General features: G+C 44.1%; 4 protein-coding genes across 5 annotated transcripts; 2 read left to right on the forward strand and 2 right to left on the reverse strand.

Annotated features, from left to right (window-relative positions):
* The first annotated feature begins 675 nt into the window (after positions 1–675).
* Positions 676–2,502, forward strand: fth1b (ferritin, heavy polypeptide 1b). The gene is made up of 4 exons (XM_029522030.1): positions 676–783; positions 897–1,043; positions 1,219–1,344; positions 1,629–2,502. The coding sequence occupies exons 1-4, from the start codon at positions 682–684 to the stop codon at positions 1,785–1,787; spliced, it is 534 nt and encodes a 177-aa protein (XP_029377890.1). The 5' UTR covers positions 676–681; the 3' UTR covers positions 1,788–2,502.
* Positions 2,503–2,988: 486 nt separating this feature from the next.
* On the reverse strand, positions 2,989–6,638 carry best1 (bestrophin 1). Its single transcript, XM_029522465.1, has 9 exons — positions 6,487–6,638; positions 5,742–5,836; positions 5,387–5,620; positions 5,132–5,286; positions 4,941–5,018; positions 4,552–4,704; positions 4,371–4,451; positions 4,141–4,292; positions 2,989–4,063 (listed from the first exon to the last, which is right to left on the reverse strand). The coding sequence occupies exons 1-9, from the start codon at positions 6,636–6,638 to the stop codon at positions 2,989–2,991; spliced, it is 2,175 nt and encodes a 724-aa protein (XP_029378325.1).
* A 986-nt stretch (positions 6,639–7,624) lies between these two features.
* On the forward strand, positions 7,625–16,386 carry rab3il1 (RAB3A interacting protein (rabin3)-like 1). 2 transcript variants are annotated; one of them, XM_029522984.1, is made up of 12 exons: positions 7,625–7,729; positions 8,035–8,366; positions 11,172–11,355; positions 11,467–11,562; positions 11,912–11,989; positions 12,280–12,516; positions 13,757–13,885; positions 13,985–14,097; positions 14,320–14,343; positions 14,690–14,789; positions 14,880–14,946; positions 15,109–16,386. In XM_029522984.1, exons 2-12 carry the CDS (start codon positions 8,149–8,151, stop codon positions 15,192–15,194), a joined length of 1,332 nt encoding a protein of 443 aa, XP_029378844.1. In that variant the 5' UTR covers positions 7,625–7,729; positions 8,035–8,148; the 3' UTR covers positions 15,195–16,386. The 2 variants fall into 2 exon arrangements, with proteins under 2 accessions (XP_029378844.1, XP_029378845.1); XM_029522985.1 differs by lacking the exon at positions 14,320–14,343.
* Positions 16,022–22,873, reverse strand: epx (eosinophil peroxidase). Its single transcript, XM_029522466.1, has 17 exons — positions 22,856–22,873; positions 22,685–22,772; positions 22,505–22,595; positions 22,234–22,409; positions 21,899–22,031; positions 21,689–21,818; positions 21,397–21,603; positions 20,264–20,630; positions 20,030–20,190; positions 19,694–19,952; positions 19,448–19,618; positions 18,740–18,977; positions 18,459–18,670; positions 18,227–18,391; positions 17,617–17,700; positions 17,341–17,437; positions 16,022–17,108 (listed from the first exon to the last, which is right to left on the reverse strand). Exons 1-17 carry the CDS (start codon positions 22,871–22,873, stop codon positions 17,051–17,053), a joined length of 2,655 nt encoding a protein of 884 aa, XP_029378326.1. The 3' UTR covers positions 16,022–17,050.
* Positions 22,874–23,140: the final 267 nt, after the last annotated feature.

Consider the following 23,140-nt stretch of genomic DNA (forward strand, 5'->3'; position numbering starts at 1 on the left):
ACTGATTCAAATGTGACTTGTTTGTATTCTGTATACAAACTAAAAAAAAAAAAAACACAGAGAGAGAGAGAGAGAGAGAGAGGGAGAAACATTTCTATACCAACTCCTCAAATCTGGCAACACAGACGGACCTCCGTCCCTTAAGGTGTCTGTCCGGGCCGCCGTCCTCCGTCGGACCCTCCGCAGGTGAGCTCGGCTCATGTCGGTAAAATGTGATGTTGTCGGTGATTGACTGCTCCGTGAAGTCCCGGTCCACAGACCCGGGCCTGTTGGTGTCTTGGTGTTTGTGGTCCGGGCTCGTTAGACTGATGGAGACCAGGCTGTGAACTGACGGGGTGCTTCGGTAACATGTTGGTTCAGAAGCTGAGCTCCATGTCAGCCGGACACATTTAAGCTGCTAACAGAGGAGCAGACATGCTGTGACTCCCAGTCTGTCTGGATCTAAAGATAGCTTGTGAGGAAGGAGTAGTTCTGCTCAGTGAGGATGAAATGTAAAATATTTTTAACATTTCAAGGGCAGATAAAAAAAAAGAAAAAGACATAAATAGACCCAGCAATGGGTGAGTAAGGACATCAGCACTGTCAGCTGCGGCCTAATGAACTTTTGTTTTTTTGTGTACTGCATATATTTTGTTGTAAATTGGCTCACTCATTTGTTTTGTCATTACAATTCACACAGAAATGACTTCACAAATCAGGCAAAACTTCCACCAGGACTGCGAGGCTGCTATCAACAGACAGATAAACCTGGAGCTCTACGCCTCCTACGTTTATCTCTCTATGGTAAGAAATCCTTTCCAACTCCCAGCTTGGTGTGTCTTCTCTGCTTGGTGCTTGTTGTGATGGGGGGAAAAAAAAAAAAGCTTTAATCAGCTTTATTTTGGGGTATTTTTTAGGCCTACTACTTTGATAGGGATGATAAATCCCTGCCAAACTTTGTAAAGTTCTTTCACGCACAATCCAAAGAGGAGCGTGAGCATGCAGAGAAGCTGATGAGTCTGCAGAACAGGAGGGGAGGCAGGATTTTTCTGCAGGACATCAAGGTATGATACCTAGCAATCTTACTGTCCGTCCGCAATGTCGATTTTAATATCATGTTGTTGTTGGTTTTTTTTTTATATATTAATCCAATAGGATCTTAGTACCAATTTTTGATGAAGTTTATTGGTCAATCAGCATATCAAGCATATTATCGTGAGTTATTTATATCTGTCTCAGAAACCTGATAGAGATGAGTGGGGGAGCGGCCTGGAGGCTTTGGTTTGTGCCTTGCAGCTGGAAAAAAGCGTAAACCAATCCCTGCTGGACCTGCAGAAAATGGCAACTGAACACAATGATCCTCATGTAAGCAGCAAACACGAGGCTAAAGTCACACTGATGACCTTCTTGGCTACGTTACCCAGTGCTACACTTCATGTCTTCGTTGGTATTAGACTTAAAGAGACAGCTCATTGGATTCACAATGCAGCTGTTTTAGTTTACATTTGTTCTGCTGTCAGACATTAGAGATGAAATCTGGCTCATACATGCTGTTAACCAGCCAAAGGTACCAAGAACAGACACTTCTCAGACTGTTTAATAAGATGCAACATGTTGTTGTTGTTGTTGTTGTTGTTTCTTCTCCATAGATGTGCGACTTCATAGAAACTCATTTTCTGGATGAGCAGGTCAAATCTATCAAGCAGCTTGCTGACTGGATCTCAAACCTGCGTCACATGGGAGCCCCTCAGGCTGGCATGGCTGAGTACCTCTTTGACAAACACACCATGGCTGAAAAGGGCAGTTAAACCTCAGTGTGACACTGGTTAGCCCCCTCTGCATGTCCGTCTGCCTCCATTCCTGACAGGGTACGAACCCAAACCTCACTAGATGTTACAATCCAGTTTCCAAAACCATCCTAGATGGGTTTTGTAGGAATACAGCCGAAACAGACTTTAAGTGCTGCTTTTAAGAGTCACACCTATTTATACATCTCACTGATGGTGGTATTGTAGTCGTTCCAACGATTATGTCCCCACTGAAAGTCGAATATCTACTGCTCTTTAAGCAATACGTGTACAGAAACTGGGCACTGCCACACACACACTGAATGCCTTTTACAATATGTGAAACCATGCTGACATGGGAAGGGATTAATTGGTTATGTAATTTCATGTTGCATGTCTTTAAGAAACCATTTGAATTATGACATAAAAGTCTGAAGATCAAAACAGGAAAGGAAAAATTTGAAAACATCGTAATTAAAAGGAATTTATTGCTTTTACATTAGCTTCTTGATTAACTTTGTGATACCAGTAGGAGTTTCTTATTACACCCAGTTTAGTTAGATGTAAGAACTTTTCTATAACATGATCAGTGGAAAGCTCAATAACCACCTAACTGACAATGTTTCAACCATTTCATGGCACACAAAAACCCTCCATGAACATTATGTGCACATTTTTATTAAACGTCACGTGAAGCTCGTCAGTGTTCGTTCCCAATAAATATACAGCGGCTGCTGATTTAGGGAAGCAGGTAAAAGCCATACAAATATTTCCTCTGCTTTGACTATAAGGAGTGGTCCAATATACGGCGTTATGTAAAAATCAAATAAAGCAGTACCCAAATAAGGCAAGGGTTTCATTTTTTATTGAAAAACGTGTTTGTTAAAATTACAAAAGAAGCATAAAATGATAAGATGGCACTGATGAAACAATCTAAGATGACTAGAGTTTTAAGAATGGACACATTTTAGCTTGTTGTTGCTGAGAAACTAATGTTTTCCTTCGCGTGTTGACTATCAAATCTCATAAGGTGCTTTTTGCATTACAAGTAGGTTAATTCTTCTGTAACAGTTTGTCAGTAATAGATTAACTGCAGCGAGTACTTTTCAGTTGTGTGTATAGCGTCAGATGATGTAATGCATTTCAGACGCAACATAGGTCAGTACCTTTGTGTGTGTGTGAGAAATACTTAGAAGGCCACGTGTTATATAAAAACAGCGCTTCAGTCCTGCTCCCTCCCTCCTGCTGCCTTGTTGACCCCCCCATCCACCAGGACGCCCAGCAGGTCCCCTTCAGTCAGGGAGATTCCTGAATCATTGGGGGAGTTTTGCTGATTGCTCTCTTGTTGTGATGTCGCTGAAGTGGAGACTGTGTTTATGTTGCTGCTCAGGCCGCCATTGGTGCCCCCGTTGCTTGCCCTCATGTTGGTGCTGAAGTTGCCATGGTTGCCAAAAGTACTGTGACTGGTCCCGTTGCAGAGGGTTCCTGTTGTGCCAGTGCTGGTGGAGCTTGTGGTATTAATGCTGCTTGAGCTGCTGCTGGGATTACTGGGATTTGCTGGGACTGCTCGAGGGGAGGGGTTGAACGAGAACACCCTTTCGCCTCCGCCTCCTGCAGCTCGAGCACTTGGAGGCCCTGGCTGACTATCAGCTGAGGGGAGGTTGTCCAGGGTGAGGCGGGGAGGGGGAGGCCGGCGAGACAGCAGGCCGTGTCCTGGTCTGAGTTTGGATATTGGGCAGAGTTCAGGTGGAGGGTCGGGGAAGGAGAAGGTGGGGGCACTCTGCATCTCTCCATCCTCACTCAGCCAGGGGAAAGCAGAGGATGGTGGGGGTACATGGCTGGGGGTGTCAGGGGCCAGCAGCTGTGAGCCCACCATTGGAGGGGCGAGGGAGCTGCAGCTGCGGTCCCACTCGTTTTGGGTTCTCCGGGCCGGCCGCGGGCGGGGCACCGCAGGGGGCATGCAGTGGATGGGTGTTTGTGGGCAGCTGTAGAAACCTGGTCTTTCGTACAGGGGCACGGTGGAGAAGGCATAGTCCGGATCTTGTTCCTGGTTCAAAGGCTGGCGAGTTTGACTTGGAGTCGACAGGGCCTCGGGGTGAAGGTACAGAGGGAAGCGGCTTAGTGGAGCTCCAGGGCGCCGTCGCAGCAGAGAGACCCGGGAGGAGCGAGGAAAGTTAGGGGACTGGACACCGAGGAGACGGCCCAGGCCTCCGAGGAGCGGCGTGGAGTAGTTGGCCTCTTCGTGCTCCTTGATCTGCTCCAGATTGGACTGGAACTCCATCTCCTCCTTAGGCACACTGGTGTAGATCACATCGGGGGTTAAATGATGCAGTATTGAGGAATAGTCTGCCAGGGAATAAAAACTTTACTGAACCTGATATCCAGGGCTGAGCCCATGAAGGAGGGCTTGCGGTGTTCAGCACTGGCAGCAGTGTATGGAGGCTGCGGTTCAGACTCATTCCAGTACATATCCCTCTCAACCAGCGGCAGGTTGTCATACATCTCATCCACAGACAACAGGGACACCTGGGACACAATAAAAACATCAGGTCGAAGGCAGCCAACACCCACAGCTGAGAAAAAAACTTGGATATGGATCCAAACCTGTAAATTGCGATCGACAAGCCAGTTGGTTTCAAAGTCGTCGTCATCTTCACCAAAAGGATTTATGAGTTGCTCAGCCACCTGAGAAAATAAAAGATCAACGACACAACTAAGGGTCTGAAAAATGACTCAATTAAATTAATAATGAAAAAAATCAATGTGACTGGATGATGCTCTTCACCTTCAGCCAACCAACGTAGAAGAAAAACTGCAGCAGGGTGAACACTGGCAGGTAGAAGTCCAGGTCGTGACCCGGGTAACCCTGAGCTGGATCCAGGAACTGGCGACCAATCAGACAGGCCAGGAAAAAGCTGTAAACAGCTACTGTGGCCACCTAAGTAAAAAAAACATTTTCTCAGTCCAGCAGTGTTTCAGAGCTGTGTTGTTGCTCTTTTGGTTCAAATTTCTCTTGATTAATTTGTTTAATAATGTCAGATGTGTGATGATTCTTATATAAACAGTTATATTCTTTTTAGTAACAAAAACCCCTTGCATCATTTTGTCTTAGCATCACAGTCATTAGCAGGAATATTAATGATCATTGAACAATTATCACTAAATGAGCAGAACCTGAGTGTAGACGAGGGGCAGGCTGATCCAGTCGTAGCCGTACAGCTTCATGCACTTTGCCCGTAAACTATTCAGCTCCTGAGCAGAGACAAAAAGCAGAAAACTGTTTCAGAAAAAAATGGTTCCAAGCCAAGATTTTGTCAGAATGATGACATTTAGGCTCTTTTGACCTGCAGAACATGGACACCTACAGTGAAAATGGCTGTGAGCGCCACGTCATTGTTAATGCGGCCCTCAGTCCGAGCTCTCAGAGCCAGACTGACAAACCACATGCAGGGCACCCAGAACTTGTTATGAGGAGACGGTAAGTCCTCTAGGTGCCTCAGCTCCTCTGATGTCATCAAACCTGCCAAGACAATTGTGGCGGTAAAAGCAGCTAAACTTTAATAGAGGTTCCACAAATCTTACAATGGTGTGTGGTAGTGGTGCATGTCTTTACTTCATACCTGCCTGCACCAGGTGCTCCAGGGTGGGGAACCTCTTATAGACAGCTGTGCTGACAGAGCGGTAGATGAGCACACCAGACAGGTTGGCATATCTCATCAGAGTCCGGCGGGTCAGCCTGGCGGCCTCGTCGGCTCCGCGAACGTGACCACCCACTAAGGCTGCCAGGCGGTCCGGCCAGGGAACGTTCTCAAACTGGCCCCACCAACGGGACACAACCAAGGTGACGTAAAAACCTGTTTGACACATCCCAAATTGAGGCTGTGACAGCTTTCAGGGCTTCAGATGATGTTTGTATTTTTTTTTTTTTTAGATTTAAGTGAAACAAATAAAGTAAAACAATAAGCACCATCTCACCCAGCACAAAGGACACAGGGATGAGCTCTGCGTAGCGGTCACAGTATATCGACAGCTTCTCAAACAGCCTCTTCTGGTCATCATTTAACACAAACCTGATAAAGAAACACCTGCTGAGTCTCCACCTGACATTTGAGAAGAGACAAAGAGCTCCACTTTCTGTTCTAACGTGTCGGCATATAACTCCCATAATGACAAAAAGTATTTGAGTAAGATTTTCTCATTTTCACATCACAGCAACATATTTTTCAGTTTTCAGTTTCTCTTATCACAATATAGTAAATGAATTTTTGGTATTTATATTTATAAATGAAATGTTTTTAAACATAATTTTATCTTATTGTTTTACAAAACTTTCCTCTTATTTTGTCATAGGCATATCTTATCGTTTTGAAACATACAAAATTCTGCCATTAAAACACACTGAACATTTCTCCAATAAGAATTCACTTTTTGCTGTATGTTGTATCTCATCAGTGATCTAATCAGTCACTGTTGTACCACAGAGACAACATATCCTTGTTGGCTGAATTTAATGCTGTTAAACCAGCCCTTGCCTTCATTGACTTAATACCCATATTTAGGATTACTGCATAGTTTGTCCACCAGAGAGCACCAAAGAATGTCTTCCTTATTTATATGTGGCGGCAGAATTTATATAAAAAAAAAAAAAAAAAATCATCGGTAAAGAGAAAATGCTGTAGGGATTAAAGTCAGTTTGTTTCCCAGGTTGTTTCTGGAGTACCTATAAACCACACTGAAGAAGTAATACAGCAGAGTGAAGATGATGAGCTCTCTGTAGAGCAGTTTATAGATGCTGCCTTTCCATCGCAGGAGCAGGTGGAAGAAGGTTCCCAGACCTGCATCAGCAACCCTGCGGGAGTACGTTACTGTCATCGCTGCTGCTGCTCTTTGCTGGCCGCCTTGCTGGCTGACTGTGGCCTGTCATGAAGGAAACCAGCGTGGTAATGCTGTGTGTGCTTCGTCTCAGGTCAGCGTCAGTGATGGACCTGGGTCTCATAAGGCCAGTCTGGTCACTTATCTGAAATTGTTCAGGAAAACGAAACGGAGAGGTTACTACTTGTCCTGTAATCCACAGATTTGTGTTTATGCAGCCATATTGTGATATAGAGAGCTGCTCTCATACAAAATCAGGTACATTTTCTGCACACTTGATCGTGGCCAACCTTTTGTTGATCTGACACACTCCATTACGTCTGATGAGATATTTGCAGGGCTACAACAGCCAATTCACAATACGAGGTTTACAAAAGGTCGAATCTACCGACTCAAACACAAGACTTGTGGTTACTCACCAGTGAATATGGAAACGGCTGGCCATCTGTGGCTCAAGATGTGTGTTGGCGGTGTTTGGGGAGAATGTTGGAGAAAGCAAAGCAGGAAAGAAAAAGAGAAAGGGACTCCTGCACCTCCGGTCACTTGATGTGTTAATCTGTTTCTGCAACAAAGCTGCATTGTGAGGCCAGGTCCTGTTAATCTGAACAAATCTGAGGGCAGAGGAGCCCGCACTGCCACAAATAGGTTGATTAAAGGCGTAACTGCTGAGTGGTGGTGTTCAGGGATTGGAAACATGACTTTATGAAGGCAAATCTCAACAAGTTCACGTCAAAGTTTATCACTCGTGCCATCTCTCTCTGTAAATACTTTTGAGTCTTCTCTCATTCACAGAAATCTGAGAGGAAAGTTGATTACTTTCTCTTTGATGTATCTTTCAGCATTTAATAATATAAAGCACCTGATCAGGTAAGACTGTGGCGGCCCCCACCCCCTGCTGGATGAAATGCGTAGCTGCTGGTCAGGCAGTCAGGCAGGCAGGCAGGCAGTGATTAACCCTTCCTGTCTAACCAGACGACCAGCACCAGGGCAAAGTGTGGACATAGTCTAACTTGCTAAACGCCGAATGCACAGTTTATTTTGCAGCCTTTTGATCTGACGGCAGCATCTGAGAATAACTTTTGAACATTTTGGTGAGTATATTATTATTTTTTGTCCTTAACCTCAAATGTAACTCTATGAAACTCCACACGTGTGTGTGATACTTGTGAGAAGCAGTTTCCTACCTAATGTTTACACTGGATATCTCAAGCGTGACCTCTTATGTCTCTGCAGTATAACCAGTATGGAGTTACAGTTTAACACTCCAGGTCACCCTTTGTCCATTGGAAGAGTTTTGGCTGTCCAAACATTTGTAAAACCAAACTTTTAATGACTTATTTTAAGTTGTCATGCAATTTTAAATAGCTGAATGTAGCTTTCATTTCTGTATTTTAAGCACTTTGACATCTACGGAGATCTGGATTATTAAAGGCCACTTCAAGTTTGACAAAGTCTTCGTCGGGGACAGCTGAAGTTTCTGATGAGTCTCTGCACCAGCTGAGAGAGAGACATGGATGCGTTTGAGGGAATTCACAGTGTTCGGATTTCCTCCTCGCCACCGTCTTCAGCTTCATCCACTCGAGGATATGAAATCCTCAAGACGGGCAGATCTGGAATAGCAGTGTACTCCTCCACGGTCTTCTTTGGGGCACATGATGTGGTGGGACAGGCAGCTTCCAGACACAAGTCCAGCAGAGAGTCTGAGGAGGACGGCTGTGTTGTTGGACAGTAAGTGCTACATTTTTAAAGCACTGGGGAAAGACAGTCGACCTGAGCCTGACTGAATAGGTCGAAAACAAAGTGGTTTTGTTCTCATTGTGACATCAGCCTAATGCATGATTGTTGTTTGCTGTATAGAAGTGTGAAGTTATACGTGTGTGGCCTATTTATGGTCACCAGATGACCCCTCAGCGTTACCACAATGACAGTGTGTGAGATGACTTGTTGTTTGCTTTTCACAACCTGTAATTTTGCACAATGTCCAAGAAAAAAAAAAAAAAAAAGCTTCTGAGGCATGGCGCTAACAATCAACCGACTTATTTTGATGCACTGCTTGGTTGAAACTTTCACCCATCATAAGAATATGGCCTGTCTGGGGCATAAAGCTTTCAGCTGTGTCTACCACAACAGGACAGTAGGCAGATGGTCGAGTCACATGGATACATTTGTAGCTGACAAAAGTCCATGTTTAATCACGAGTTTAACTCTGGCATTTCCTGATATTATCTTCAGCAAGTTTTTCATATAAAATATAAGGTAAATATAGCAAAGAGCTGCCAGAGCAGAGGAACTTCATCTGGCTACCGGAGCATATTGAGGCTTTTTTGAGCCTGTAGGCCAACTTGGGGGTCACATCAGGGGAGGTTTTGATTTATATTTTTTGTCTTTATTAGAAAGCACAGTGGAGAGCTGACAGGAAATGAGTGGAGAGAGATGGGGGCTGAATATAACACGTGTCTCTGGTGGAGATTACACGATCGCTGTCTCAAACCCCCCCCGGACGCCAGGGTGCCTCATCATATGCTTTTTGTCCTAAGTGTTTGTTACATACTTTATTTTGGCATGTGTACACACCATAGTGAGCCTGTCAGCCGGTATATCAAATCAAATCAAATCAAATCAGATTTATTTGTATAGCGCCAAATCATAACAAAGTTACATCAAGGCACTTTGCATACAGAGCAGGTCTAGACCAAACTCTAATGCACAAAACTCCTTGGTGTGCCACTACAAATAAAGCTATTAATAAAATGTTGATGAACGTAAATAAAGTGGCAGTCAGCGGATCAGTGGTCCACTGGTCCAGTGGATCAGTGGTGGTCCCGTGGATCAGTCAAGCTGTGGTCCAGTAGATCAGTGGATCAGAGATCAGTAGATCAGTGATCAGTGGTCCAGTGGATCAAATCAAATCAAATCAAATCAGATTTACTTGTATAGCGCCAAATCATAACAGAGTTACATTAAGGCACTTTACATACAGAGCAGGTGGTCCAGTGGATCAGTGATCAGTGATCAGTAGATCAGTGGATCAGTCGTGCTGTGGTCTGGTAAATCAGAGGTGGATCAGTGATCAGTGATCAGTAGATCAGTGGATCAGTGGATCAGTGGATCAGTAGATCAGTAGATCAGTGGATCAGTGGATCAGTGGATCAGTCATGCTGTGGTCTGGTAAATCAGAGGTGGATCAGTGATCAGTGATCAGTGGATCAGTGATCAGTGATCAGTGGATCAGTCGAGCTGTGGTCTGGTAAATCAGAGGTGGATCAGTAATCAGTGATCAGTGGATCAGTGATCAGTGGATCAGTGGATCAGTGATCAGTGGATCAGTGGATCAGTGATCAGTGGATCAGTGGATCAGTGATCAGTAGATCAGTGGATCAGTCGTGCTGTGGTCTGGTAAATCAGAGGTGGATCAGTAGATGCGCTGTCATGTGACCTGAGCTAGAGGAGGCAGGACTCGGAAGAGACTCCCGCATTCTTTCACTAAAGATCAGGGGGACGAGAGTAGATCCGGAACCGACGCGGCGTTAAAAGTCTTCGGAAGAAAACATGAGATTTCGTACATGTGTTTATTAACTTTAAACTTGAACGTGTTTACGGCCGCTGCTGACGGTTGTTACGTCAGCGTCCGCATTCCTGACTGAGATTTAAACGGCTGCTGGACTCAGTCCGTCCTTTACCGGGGGACTAAAGCGGGACAGAGCTGGAGACAGGAGGACAGAGCCGGAGGACAGAGTCGGTCTGCTGCCCAGGACTGACCGGGTAAGGGACCTGGAAGTTGGCGCTAACAAAAACTAGCCGCAGAAAAGTGTTGCTAAATGTCTGAAGGGGGCTTCAAACGGAAACTCCGCTCACTGCTGCAGAAACCTGCAGGTCTGAGGACGGTCGGACGCGGCTAAGGTTTGAGCAGAGGGCCCGTTTCACTCAGCAGCAGGGTTTCATGGAAATAAAGCAAGAACACAAACAGCCGGGCAGCAGCTTCATCAACATTATACCCATGTAAGGTAGTCAGTAGCCTCTCAGCTGTCAGTTCATTAGGGACACCTGCTGGGTCATGGGACGGTCTGTAAACAGTCTGCAGCCACAATAATAAGGTGGGATTTATGAGCTTTGGCCTGGTGTGTTGTCAGTTATAACCAGTGGTTCAATCCAGACTACAGTGGATGATTCACACTCTCCACATCAATAGAGCTGTGAATCGTTCAGGTGAAAATCTTTGGAGGACTTCTGTCTTCCATCTTCAGTCCACGGACCTTGTAACTTAATATGCAAACATTGAAATGTGTACCATTGGAACAGAATTATCATAAAGGTAACCAGCATCCGAAGTCACAATTCATCACGCATTCAACACATCCAACACAAGGCAAACAACAAAACAAAAGAATGCAAATAGTTGCTTATCAGCCATTATCAGTAAAGCAACCCTCCATCTGATGAATGTCTTGAAAGCACCTCAGATTACGGAGGGGACGTGCATTCCTGAAGTCCTGTCAATAACCATCATTACTGATTGTTTGTTTCCCTGTGAAGGCTGGTAGATCTGGAGCCAGAGCCAGAGTCCAGAGCGGAGGGAGCAGGCCAGGCTGGGTCCACCTCAGACAGAGACCATGGCAACCTCTCCCGGCTCCGCAGCCCGTCACTGGAGATCAGAGAGAAAGAAATCAGAGAAAAGGGCTCTGAGATCCTTAGGGAACAGCTGGACGCTGCAAAGAGGGTGTTGTAACCAAACTCATGCCAACACAGCGAAAAAAGATAGGAAAAAAAAAAAAAAAAAGATTGTGAAATGTGTCTTCAGCTTTTTCTTTTTTCCCCCTACACATTTTAGGAACTGAAACTGAAAGACAAGGAGTGTGAGCGTCTGTCGCGGGTCAGAAACCAGCTGGAGCAGGAGCTGGAGGAGCTGACGGCTAGTCTGTTTGAGGTGAGTGCACTGTAGTTCAGACTCACGTAGGATTTGCAACACTCTCTAGAAATACTCTAGAAATATGATTATGGCAACTTGACCTACATCCTGACCAATCTTGTGAACTCAATCTGTGCCATTAAGTGGTCAACATCCTAAACCTCTGCGTTTTTTTAGGCCAATAATAAATTAACTGACTTGTGAGTAATGTTGAAGGGCTGATTAGTTGTGATGAACCCATCAAAAATAATCCTAAAAACAGTTAAAAGGATGCAGCTTTAACATGTCAACGTTCTTATCCCATTGTGCATGACCGAAACGGTTAACAAATCAAGACATCCTTTTTTTAAACTTCACTTCACAACAGGAAGCTCACAAGATGGTGCGTGAAGCCAACGTCAAACAAGCAGCAGCAGAGAAACAACTGAAGGAGGCTCAGGGGAAGGTGGGTGAGACTTCTTCTGTTTCTGCTCTCCAATTAAAGTTGTAGGAGATACCTTTTGTACGGACCATTTCTCCCATTAAAATATCTTAGCAGCACCTGAACTATTCCTAAATCCATCACTGATTTGTCTTAAAATATGCTACTATTCTACGTTTTATTTAAAGTTATATTTTCTGAAAAGTTAAAAGTTTTGGTTTGTTTCATTGATGCTGTCAGTTAGCTTTCCATCATCAGGTTTCATCCTCTTTACATTTTTCATTTTGTTTATTTCATCTCTTTCTGGCTCTTAGATTGATGTTCTGCAAGCGGAGGTGACGGCACTCAAGACATTGGTGTTGACATCCACACCCTCTTCACCAAACCGCCAGCTGCATCCACAGCTGCAACCTTCAGGGACCAGAGGAGCTTACAAGCATGCCGGGGGACACATCCGCAACAAGAGCACAAGTGGCCCCTTTTCATCCTCACCTGGAAAACCAGAGCCATCTTCAGTTTCCATTCCACCTGTGGCCAAAGAGGACAGAGAGGTGACCCGGATGAAATTTTGCACACATCTGTCTCCTCTTTAAATGTTTCTACATCTTTGGATAATCTTTTTTCAGCACTCACGCTAGTTTCCAGCTCTTTTTGTCTCTTTTCTATCACTGCTAACCCCTGCCTGCCTCTTTCTTCCTCTCTCTGTTTGGTGTCGCCTTCTCTCTCAGCCTGCTGTTCCTGCTCTTCTATCTCTAATTCTCTGCCTGGTTCCTGGACAGTCTGTCAGTGTGACTTATGACTCCCTTTGGCAGGAACGGGGAAAGGGGGAAGGCACTGACTGCAGACAGGTAACTGCATCTATTCGGTCAGGCGTAGTGGAGGTTTAGTTCTACCATCAGCAATTTCCCTCTTAAAAGTCATAATAATGCCCAATATCTCTTTGGGGAAGTTTTTTTTAGAGGAGTAGTTTAGTTTATTGTGTTGCCTTTTTTCAGTCAAAGCAGTTAATGACCATCTGGCATCTCTTTTTAAAAGTATCTGTTAGTGGGATGCGCTGTTTATGGACCATAAAAATATATCAGCTGTGGTCTGTCAGCAGCAGAAAGTATCCAGCAGGGACACATTTTCTTTGAATATTCAAGGGGGTGCTATAGACAACTATGGACTGCTAATACTGTGTAGGCAGGCTGTTCTCAGCCAAACTCTTCTGTGTTTCAAGTGTTTTTGAGGTTTCTTCAGTTGGGCAGTTTACCACCATGCCTGGAGTGATGTTATTTTTACATTTTTTTGCTTTTTCCAATAATGAAATATATCAAAACCCAATGGACAGTTTGCAATGATATTCACTGCACATATCTGTGTCCCTTTCAGAAGTCATCGTTATAACTTTGGACGGGTTGTCCCTTAACTTTTCCCTCAGTGCCATCACCAAGTCAAATTTAATTTCGTCTTTAATCACTCAATAGCAACAGAAAGAGTGAAAGGGGAGTGACCTGCAGCAAAGGGCTCAAGCCAGATCCGAACCCGCAATGTTGCAGTAGTATTGCATGTGCTCCAACCACTCAACCATCAGTGCTGCTGATAATGTTTTTTTATTGTTGTTTGTTTATGATCAGCAAATTTTCAAACACCAACATGTTTGAGTGGTGAACTTAGTAAACAGTATAACTATGTAAGTTGAGCACGTCATGAATTTGTCTAGCTCTGTGTACCACTGTGTCAAAGTAAACATCCAAAGAGAGCTGCCACAGTGGCTGTAGACCGACCGATGACATTGCTTTCTGTTTACAGATGGACTCGGTTCTGTATGCAGAATTTTTGATGTGGAAGGATCACCCAAGTCTAGACCGCTCCTCTGCTTTCCTGAGTCGTATCTACAGAGAAGACATCGGACCCTGTCTCTCCTTCACAAGATCTGAGGTCACAATCTTACTGTTTCTGAGAAACATTATGTCACTGCATTTGTCATATTTCAGTGTTTGAAGTTTGATTAGCACTGCTGATTCCTGCTCTCCACAGCTGTCCCAGCTGGTGCAGAGTGCAGTGGAAAACAATTCTCTGACTATCGAGCCGGTGGCCATGTCAGCATTACCCATGGTGAAAGCCTCAGCCATCGAGTGTGGAGGCCCGAAGTGAGTTGTCACCACTACATATTAACAATCATCCTCTTTTCTCTGGCACCACTCACTCCTAAACAAAGTTCAACATTGAAAATTCACTCTAATTTGGTTTTGGTTTCTCCACTGATAATTTATGGTCACAGGTTCTTCACTGTCTTACCATGTGTCAAGAGAGGGGTTTAATCAGTGGGCACTTTTCTAATCACTGTCTGATTTATAAATCTTCCTTTCCAGTGGCTTTAGGGCAGCAATAGAGACGTAAGTCCTCCCAAGAACCAATAACTTGTCCAATTTTTTTACTAACACAAATGAAGTCTGTCTATCCAGACAAGAAAAGATGTAAACAACTTCATAAATAAGTGACCCAGACCGGGTTTCTGCATGTCTGTCTAAAGTAAACTGGAATCTTACTCTTTCGATCACTAACGTCCTCTGTGTCTGTGGTGTCTGTGAAATGTGTTATCTCTCATTACTTAATGATACTTTGGCATCATAGTTGATAATACCGAAAAAAAAAAATTCATGTTCATTGTTTGCCGTCATTAAAACGCGACTGTCTTTTATCCGTGATTTGCTTTTTAACAGCTGATCTCTCTGCTTGTAGAAAATGTGCATTAAGTGGCATGATACGACTTTGTCGACATCGTATTAAGCTTGGTGACAAGGAGAGCTACTATTACATCTCTCCATCCAGCCGAGCACGGGTGACTATTTCTGTATCTCTGTAATCTTCACTGGATACACTGCTGTTAAGTGTTACTACATGTCACCTTGTACTCTTCTCACCTTTCCAGATCACAGCAGTTTGCAACTTTTTTACCTATATCCGTTACATCCAGCAGGGCCTGGTGAGACACAATGGTAAGGCAGCACTTATTTACATATGAAAAATTGTTTGTTCTCTTTTACTTTTGTTTTCGTGTGTGTGTGTGTGTTGACTCTTTTTTTTGATTTGCCAACATGAATTTGATTCAGTTGATGGACACTTTGTATCTCTCTTGTTGTAATGTTGCCCTTCTACAGTGGAGCAGATGTTCTGGGAGGTGACGCGTCTGCGCAGAGAAATGACTGCGGCCAAGTTAGGCTTCTACCTCACTGACCAAGGTTAGAGGACCTGACAGTCCTCTGGAACATCCCATCAGAACGAGGCCTTAATTATTCAGATGAGTTTGGGTTGAACTGTGCTAAGAAAGAAGTCAGTTTTAATAGTGAAGGTTGTATAGTATTAGCAGCAGCGGTCAAACAACAAGGGAAGTAGAAAATGTTCTAGTGCCACTTTAAGATATGCAGGAAGACAAGATAAATAAAAATGTAAGCACATGTAAAGAGACATGAAAATAATCAAGGACTTAACAGTGTTACTCCAGATATGTCCAGATATATAATACTAACGTTATACCGCAGGCCTCCAGCTGTTCTCTAACGATAAGAAGAACAGGTTGTCTTTTTACTTTGTGGGCTCTGAACCTCCCTGGTGGAGCACGCACAATTTCTCATGTTAACACAACAGATTATAACTATATCGTGTTTCAGGTATTAGCCTCCTTGCAAAGATGAGCACAGGATGAACATAGTCAGCAGAGTTTAGTTATTCTCTTACGTCACACATTACATATTGAGCTAGCTATGTATTTGTAAGATGTGAAATTGACTTTCACATAATTTCCATAGACCAGTCATTTGTGCTGTTTTCTTTATTTTTACATGAAGGTAATGCTCACTAGCACCTTTTGGTTGCTTTCAGTTACAAGCTGAAACACCTCAGCCAAGACTTTTTGTCTCAGCATGGCCTTAAACTCATGGATGCATTCCCCGAGTGAAATAGCTGCAGCCTGTTGCAAGAAATATATTCACAGTTGCCTGTAATCGATAATTAAATATGTTATTGAATCATTTATTACACTTCAACATTATGAATAGTGAAAGCTTTACAATGTACACAGAAAGTAAACAAGCTTTAATACGTATGATTGCAATATGCACAACTGTTGCAACTGTAGTTTTGCACATCTGCAAGAACAGTATGTACATACAGAGTAAGCCATAAATAACTGCATGAATACAGTAAATGGCCATATTATGCAATGTATATTGATTGTACCTCATAGTAAAGATTTATTACTATTAATGACTAGTTTTACAGAAAACAGTCTTTTAAAGTTAAAAATGAAGAATATTGTCACCATAATGTGCAATAACTGTTTCTTAGCCTTGATGAGAATTCTGAGGTTCGCACCCTCAGTGTGCCAATGATTAATTGTGTCCTCCTGTATAAACACTCCATTAAAAATGAGACCTTGTTGCCCATAACCTTTGAATCTTGTGTGATCTATAGGTCTGCTTTGTGTTAAATCTAGTGGCAGTAAAGCGAAGACTTTGACTTCAGGTCTTAAGGAAGCTCAGACTGAAGTTGTAAGTGATGACTCATCACTGTAAGTTCACTGGATGGCACAGAGTCCAGTTCCTCTCAGGACACTGCCTGGAACCGCCTGGTTAGGCCCATACAAAACACTCAGCTCCTCACCCACTATCAGGCACATGGATACTGAGGAAATACTGAGACCTATCCCCCTCAGTGGGGCTTTATGGTACAAACATCTTTTTTTGGAACAGCCATTCCAGTAAGATTTTAGTTTCCGGATTTAAAAGACTTGTAAGCTTGTTTTCAGGACCTTGTCGTACAGATTACAGACCCAATGAATGAGCAGGTCAGGGTGACATAATGTCAAAAACAGTCATATGTTGTTTGGAGGTAAAAACCAAAATCTGCAGTGGTCAACCACAAGAATACAGCCTCCCGGTGACTATGAATTAAGAGGAAAAGCTCTTGGAATACTATAGACTGCTATACATTATTATTTCAAATTGCAATAATATTGAGGACATCAAGATAATTTTAAAATAGAGGAATATTAAAATAATAATAATAATTAAAAAAAAAAAGACGACTCTTACAAATGTTCCATCAACTTTTTCTTTGGCAACATCCAGCAGTGGCCAGCTCCTCTTTCATGGGGAAATATCTGCAACAAAGACATCAAGTTATTATCCAGACAACTTTTTTCATTAAGCTGATTGAACATTTTCCATAATGTTTATTTCACTTTAATGTTCTGCTCAAATTTGATAACACGTTTTCCTTACTTAAAGATATTATTTGCAGGCCAAGAGCGTAGTGTTATTTGAACGGATGCCTCCAGAGATACAATTTATTTTAATATTAGCATAAAGTAGCAGATCTGGTCCATTAGTTACCTTCGATAACAAATCATGATCATCACAAGCATGGCCACGCCCCCAATCAATGCTATGACGGTAGAGACAATGGAGACGGCAGACAGGGAGGAGGAGTCTGGATCAGACACACATACGATCAGAGGTGACATAAAAATAGTTCAGCAATGACTATTTATTTATATAGTAAATTTGAAATAAAGATGATCAGAGCAAATTCCTTCACAAGATTTTTGGACAATGTATGAGTTATTCAGAGTCATGCAGAAGAGATGCGACAACAGCAGGTGAACCAACCTGAGCAAATGAAGGAACCGGGCGTGTTGAGGCATTGCAGGTTTTGTGGACAAGGAGAAATCTGGCTTTCACATTCATCAATATCTGGAAAAAAGAAAAAGTCATAAGGCTGGCGTGTTTATTCCTATTTCTTTGAATGAAATTATGTCATTATGAGCTATAAAAAAATCCTCACAAGCTGGAAAAAGAGAACTATTTCAAAAATAGCTTCAGTAATTTTTCAGTATCTTCTGAACATGTCATATCTTAAACAGTAGAGATTGAGTGAAAAGGACATTGTAGAGCTTTAGATTCTTGAGCACTCAGTGGACCACTTTGGCATCAAAGCTTCATTCTTGACCTTAGATAGAAATTGGGCCGAGACTGTTCTCTTGATGATTGTTTCCAACATCAGGAATGAACTTCCTATCTTAAAGTTTTCAGCCAACAAGGATGAAAAACTCGGGAAGAGAAATATGACCATCTGCAATTGCATAAATATGCTGTGATATTATTAAAAGTACAATAGTTGTGCCCATCTTACACTGAAAATGAGTTTTGTCATAATGTGACACATGAACAAGAATGTAAAACACTGTGATTTAAAATTAGTCTTAGTGTAGGTTTGTACCTTTACATGTTGGAGGTGCAGGGCTCCACTGGCGGCTGTGAGGATCACAGCTGACAGATGAAGATCCTATCATCATGAAGCCCGAGTGACACTGATACAGGATCACAGAGTCGCAGAGCAGCGAGTAGCCAGATTGGATCCTAGGTATCGGACCACAGCTGGGATCTGGGGGAGAGGTCAGTGAAAAAAACAACACAGATGTGATGTCACACTGTTATTTCTCTGTCCTGACCTGTATCTGGCTCCTTCCAGGGATGGAGGTCAAGGTGGGGGATGAGCGGGTGGGAACAGGGCAGCATGTCCTCTGGACTCTCAGTGCGTGAGAATGGGTCCAAAGGGACAAGGGTGATATGGCTGTTGTCACAAATTATGCGGGACAAAGAGACTCCGTGGAGCTGTCTCCTCTGGGTGCTGGTGAACACTCTCTCCCTCTCCCACCAAAACCTAGGAAGACAAAGACAGATTTAACTTTTGCTTCTCTATGCTGTTGATCTGCAGAGGATTTTGTTTTACCTGTCGCCGTCTCTCAGGGCTCTGAACTGTTTGGCCAGCAGGCAGGCCAGCAGTGGCCCGATTCGGCCTCCAGGCAGAGCAGGCTCAGAGATGGCTCCCACCCACACATCGATGTTATGTGGTGTCCCATACAACAGCTGGAATTTGTGAGCCAAGGTGAAGTTTTCCAAGATTTCGGCCAACTCTGCGGTAGAGTTGGGAACAGGGAGTCCGCAGAACCTTCGCCACAAGCCATATCCTGTCATGGGGAAGGAGGATTTTAAAGGTCTGGTAGAAAAAAGGGAGAGAAACCATCTAATGCTAATGGAATTCTCATCATCTATCACACACCGCAAACACGTCTCTGCATGTTTAGGTGATAAAGGTCCAGAGGGCTGGAGCGCGACATGTCGATTACTCTACATTATATAAACAGCTGGCTAAGTGTTTTACACTAACACAAAATGATACATGCAGCTGCTTTCCAAATACATCAACTTTTTGACCTCTCATGTATGACCACCGCCTGCATCTGTGAGTGTAAGAAACCACACGCTCACATTTTATTTGTCCTGCCTATTACAGAGGGAGCACACAACATACTCAAACCCTGAAATGCAGCTACTGTCACATTCCCTTCAGCAACCTACACCTTGCGTTTCATCAGCTGACTTTCAGGGTACAATGATTGTGACTGCTGAATATGTATCTGGTAAGAAAAGCTGGTACCAGGTAAGCCGTGGTCTCGGCCCCTCTGGAGGTTGAGGGCTGCGAGGTCCATAGGCATCCCTCCCTGGGCCTGAAACAGCCTCTCTGTCAGCTCCTCCACCATCATCTGACCTGGAGTCTGCAGCTTGGCTGGAGACATCAACAGGCCACGCAGCACAGGGTCTATACCGCCTGAGAGACAGAAACACAGCAGCTCATCAAACCACCGGTGATTTAACTACAGTGACTTACAGCTTCGTTATTTACCTTCCTGCACAACCCTCCAAGAAGCAAACAGTGAGTGATGCAGAGGCAGCAGGGGATGCTGGGAGTCTGTGGTGTATCCTGGCCCCAGTCTGTTTACCACTGGCTGCACGGTGACGTGGGCAAATCGAAACGCTGCAGTTGCAAAGACGTTTGCGATGCTGGGATCCACTTCGGAATTATAACCCTCATATGGAGGCATCAGAAGGGACATGGCGCTGTCTCCAAGGACCCTGGGCAGGTAGTGCTCCCATGTGAGGATCTGGGAAAGACCAGTCAGTCACAGTGCTGTGCTTGCTCAGGGTTGAACAGATATGAAGATGAACCTGATGGTGATACCTGGTGAATGGCCCCCATGATCTTGCGGGCCTCCTGATAAAGAGTGTCAGGGCTCCAGTGAGGGTTGAGCAGTTGCAGTTCTTTGACCAGCCGGTTATGCTCTCTCAGGAAGAGCGTGTGCAGTGCGATCATTCCCAGATGCTCATTGGCTCTTGAATCCCCTGTGGAATATTTACGATGAGCAGCTTTTCTGCTGAACCTGCAGAGAACAGACAAACCACAACAGTAACTCACCAGCTTGAAAGCAGGATGTGGTGTTCCCCTGGTGCATGGATCTGTCCCGGGTCCCCGAGGTGGAGGAGTTTCGAGGACCACAAGGGTCTAGGTGAGCCTGCTGGCGAGGCATAAAGGGCATGTAAGACAGCTCCTGGTCTGAGTGCCTGGTGTTGAGGGCCATTGAGCCCAGAGCAGAAGAGTGGTTTCTCAGAGCTGATGCCAGACTGGTGGAGCTGCCGTACACCATGCTGGCGTCTATAAAAGAGGTGATGGCATTGAGCTGCTCTCTGTGCCGATGAGGGAGGACTCCAGCACCACAGCTGGGAGCAGAGCGGAAGAAAGGCATACAACTCTGGACGCCATTACGGGGATCTGACTGTGGGATCTAGGAGGGAAAAAAGATAAAGGTTTTTTTTCCTGGTAATATATTAAAAAAATGATGTGTAATTTATTCATTTATTCATCATTTATCATCATTCATTAATTTATTCATCGCCTTTAAATTGTAGTACAATTGGCATATACCTTTTACTTGCCCCTGTTTTACCCCACTGATCATTCCAGTGCTTTTGGAGTGATCTTCGCCAAACAGCCACACAAGGAGGACAAGCTAACCAACCAAACCATCTGTATGAGTAGACAATCTGTCATTGTGAACTGAGATTTCTTATTCACAAAACATCATACAGATGCTTCTTGTGAGTAGGACTTGAGAAGTCCTGAGTCTTGTTGAGCCTTTAACCTGGTTGGTATAGCTTGGACAGCTAATGTCTAAGGTCAAAAAAATAAAATGATTTTGATTGAAAGTTAAACTTCTAATTTATAGAGAAATGCTGATAATTGCACGACTTAATTTAGATATAGTGAAATACATTTTTAAAGGCTCAGAATGAATTGGAAAGCAGTATTTGAAAAAGCATTTCTTACAAACAAGGAAGGATAATGTTTGCATGTCCATTCCAAGTCAAGATGAATCATTTTCTGTTCTTATGTATTGTAGTATTTAGCAGTTAAAACATTGCATTTTTAATATTGGAATTTTATGAGCGGTAGATTAAAAAGGCAAAAGCAGTAAGCGGGGTTAAGGAAAGTTTATGCTGGTGTGAAAAGAGACAAAGTGAAAAGTGCAGATCAGCTGATCCTTGACTCACCTGTATGGGGAAGCAGGGTGTATCCCGGCTGCAGGTGTGTGTACAGTCCGCTCCGGTCCGGAAGGCGGCTGTACTGGGGCTCTGAGGAGTCTGCACAATGTCATGGTCTATCCACTGACCCCACTCCACCAGCAGGTGAGACAGCGTGGAGTCCAGGGAGATGTTGTTGTTGTGAGTGGACAGCACCTCTTGGGACACCAGCCGCACCTGGACAACAGACAGGTCAAAGAGTGATGGTGATGGAGCAGCTGACGGGAAGTAGGACCACTGGGTGCTGCAGCTGGACTCTTACTGGAGGGAGGCTGGCATTGTGGTAGGTGTGCTCTGGGTCCCAGCCCCTGGGTGTCCCCCACGCGTCCTCATACTCTGGAGGGAGCCAACGGGAATATGGGATGTTGGCAGCACCCCATCTTGGGTTCTGTCTAAACAGGACACACCACATTTATCAGCAAAGTGTTCTCAGGACAAGCTGACGGTGCAGGTTTTGTGTGTCAGCTATGACCTGTTGTTGCACTCTCCTGTGATGGATCTGTAACGCTCAGACAGACAGTCGGTCTGACAGCTGGGTCTCTGCAGCTCAGCAGAGCAGCCGGTCACTTGCAGCAGGTTCTCCATGTCTCCTTCACTGAGCAGCTCTTCGGGAATAATTATGACATGGGTGATACATTTTATAATATTTGATATCCATGTTTATTCCTGCAACTTAAAAAGAGACTTGGAATACAAATCCATTTTTAAGCCCTGAGCTGTAGAGAACAGCTTAAAAAAAAAAAAAAAAAAAAACTCCAGTCACAGTAAACTATTTGACATCCAGGTGCAGAAGGCTCAGTAATGTACCGTGAGGGCTGGGCTGCACCATAGTGTGAGTGTAGACCATCTCTCTGATCAGCTCCACTGTGTTGTCCAGCAGCTCTGCAGCTCGGATTTGAGTCCTGGTTCTGGCTTCAATCTGTTTGAACTGAGCCAGCAGGTCAGTAGGTCTCAGAGTGCCTTCAGACAGAGACTTCTTCCCCCTGGAACCGTTCAGTGATATTTTAGGTAGCAACAGAAAGCTTCAGAGACTTATGCTTCACAGTGTTCGTGTTTCAGCTTGAATTGAGATATTTACCTCTCATTTGAGCTGGTGTAAGCGGCATCAGTCAGCTCAATCGCCCGCTGAAGAGCCTCCTTCACAAATACAGAGCCCAGGTATACAGTTCCTGGGATTTTCACACAGGAGAACATGGGTGCAGTTAACGGGGCTCCTCAGATTCAGCTTTTCCCAGTAATAACCAAACAGAAATCCTACCTGAGCTGTTGTCAAATACGCTGCTCGGTGAAGCATACTCTGGCAGGGAGAGCAGGACAAGAGCCAGTCCAAACAGACAGAAAGACACCTGAAACCAAAGCAGGCATCTGAGTTATCTCATGAAACCAGGCACTTATTGCTTTGATATGGAAAAGAAATAAAGAAACTCACCATGAGTGCTGTGTCCATCTAGAGCGCTGAGGGGTTTGGTCTGTACAGAAAGGGTTCACTTCAGGTGTGCACATCTAAGCACACTCACAGGCTCTTCCTGCTGCTCTGACCATGACTCATCTTGAGAGCCAACAGGTGTGTGCATGTGTGTGTGTAGCAGGCTCTGAGCAAGTTGTCATTTATACACTGGCAGCACAGCCAACAGGTATGTGCAGAATCCCCTTATCTGTCCTTCTGGTGACAGGAAGGCAACATCAAACGCTGGACTAACCCAAATAACCTTTC

The sequence above is a fragment of the Echeneis naucrates genome, chromosome 16 (assembly GCF_900963305.1).
Source record: "Echeneis naucrates chromosome 16, fEcheNa1.1, whole genome shotgun sequence".
NCBI classification, from domain to species: Eukaryota; Metazoa; Chordata; class Actinopteri; order Carangiformes; family Echeneidae; genus Echeneis; species Echeneis naucrates.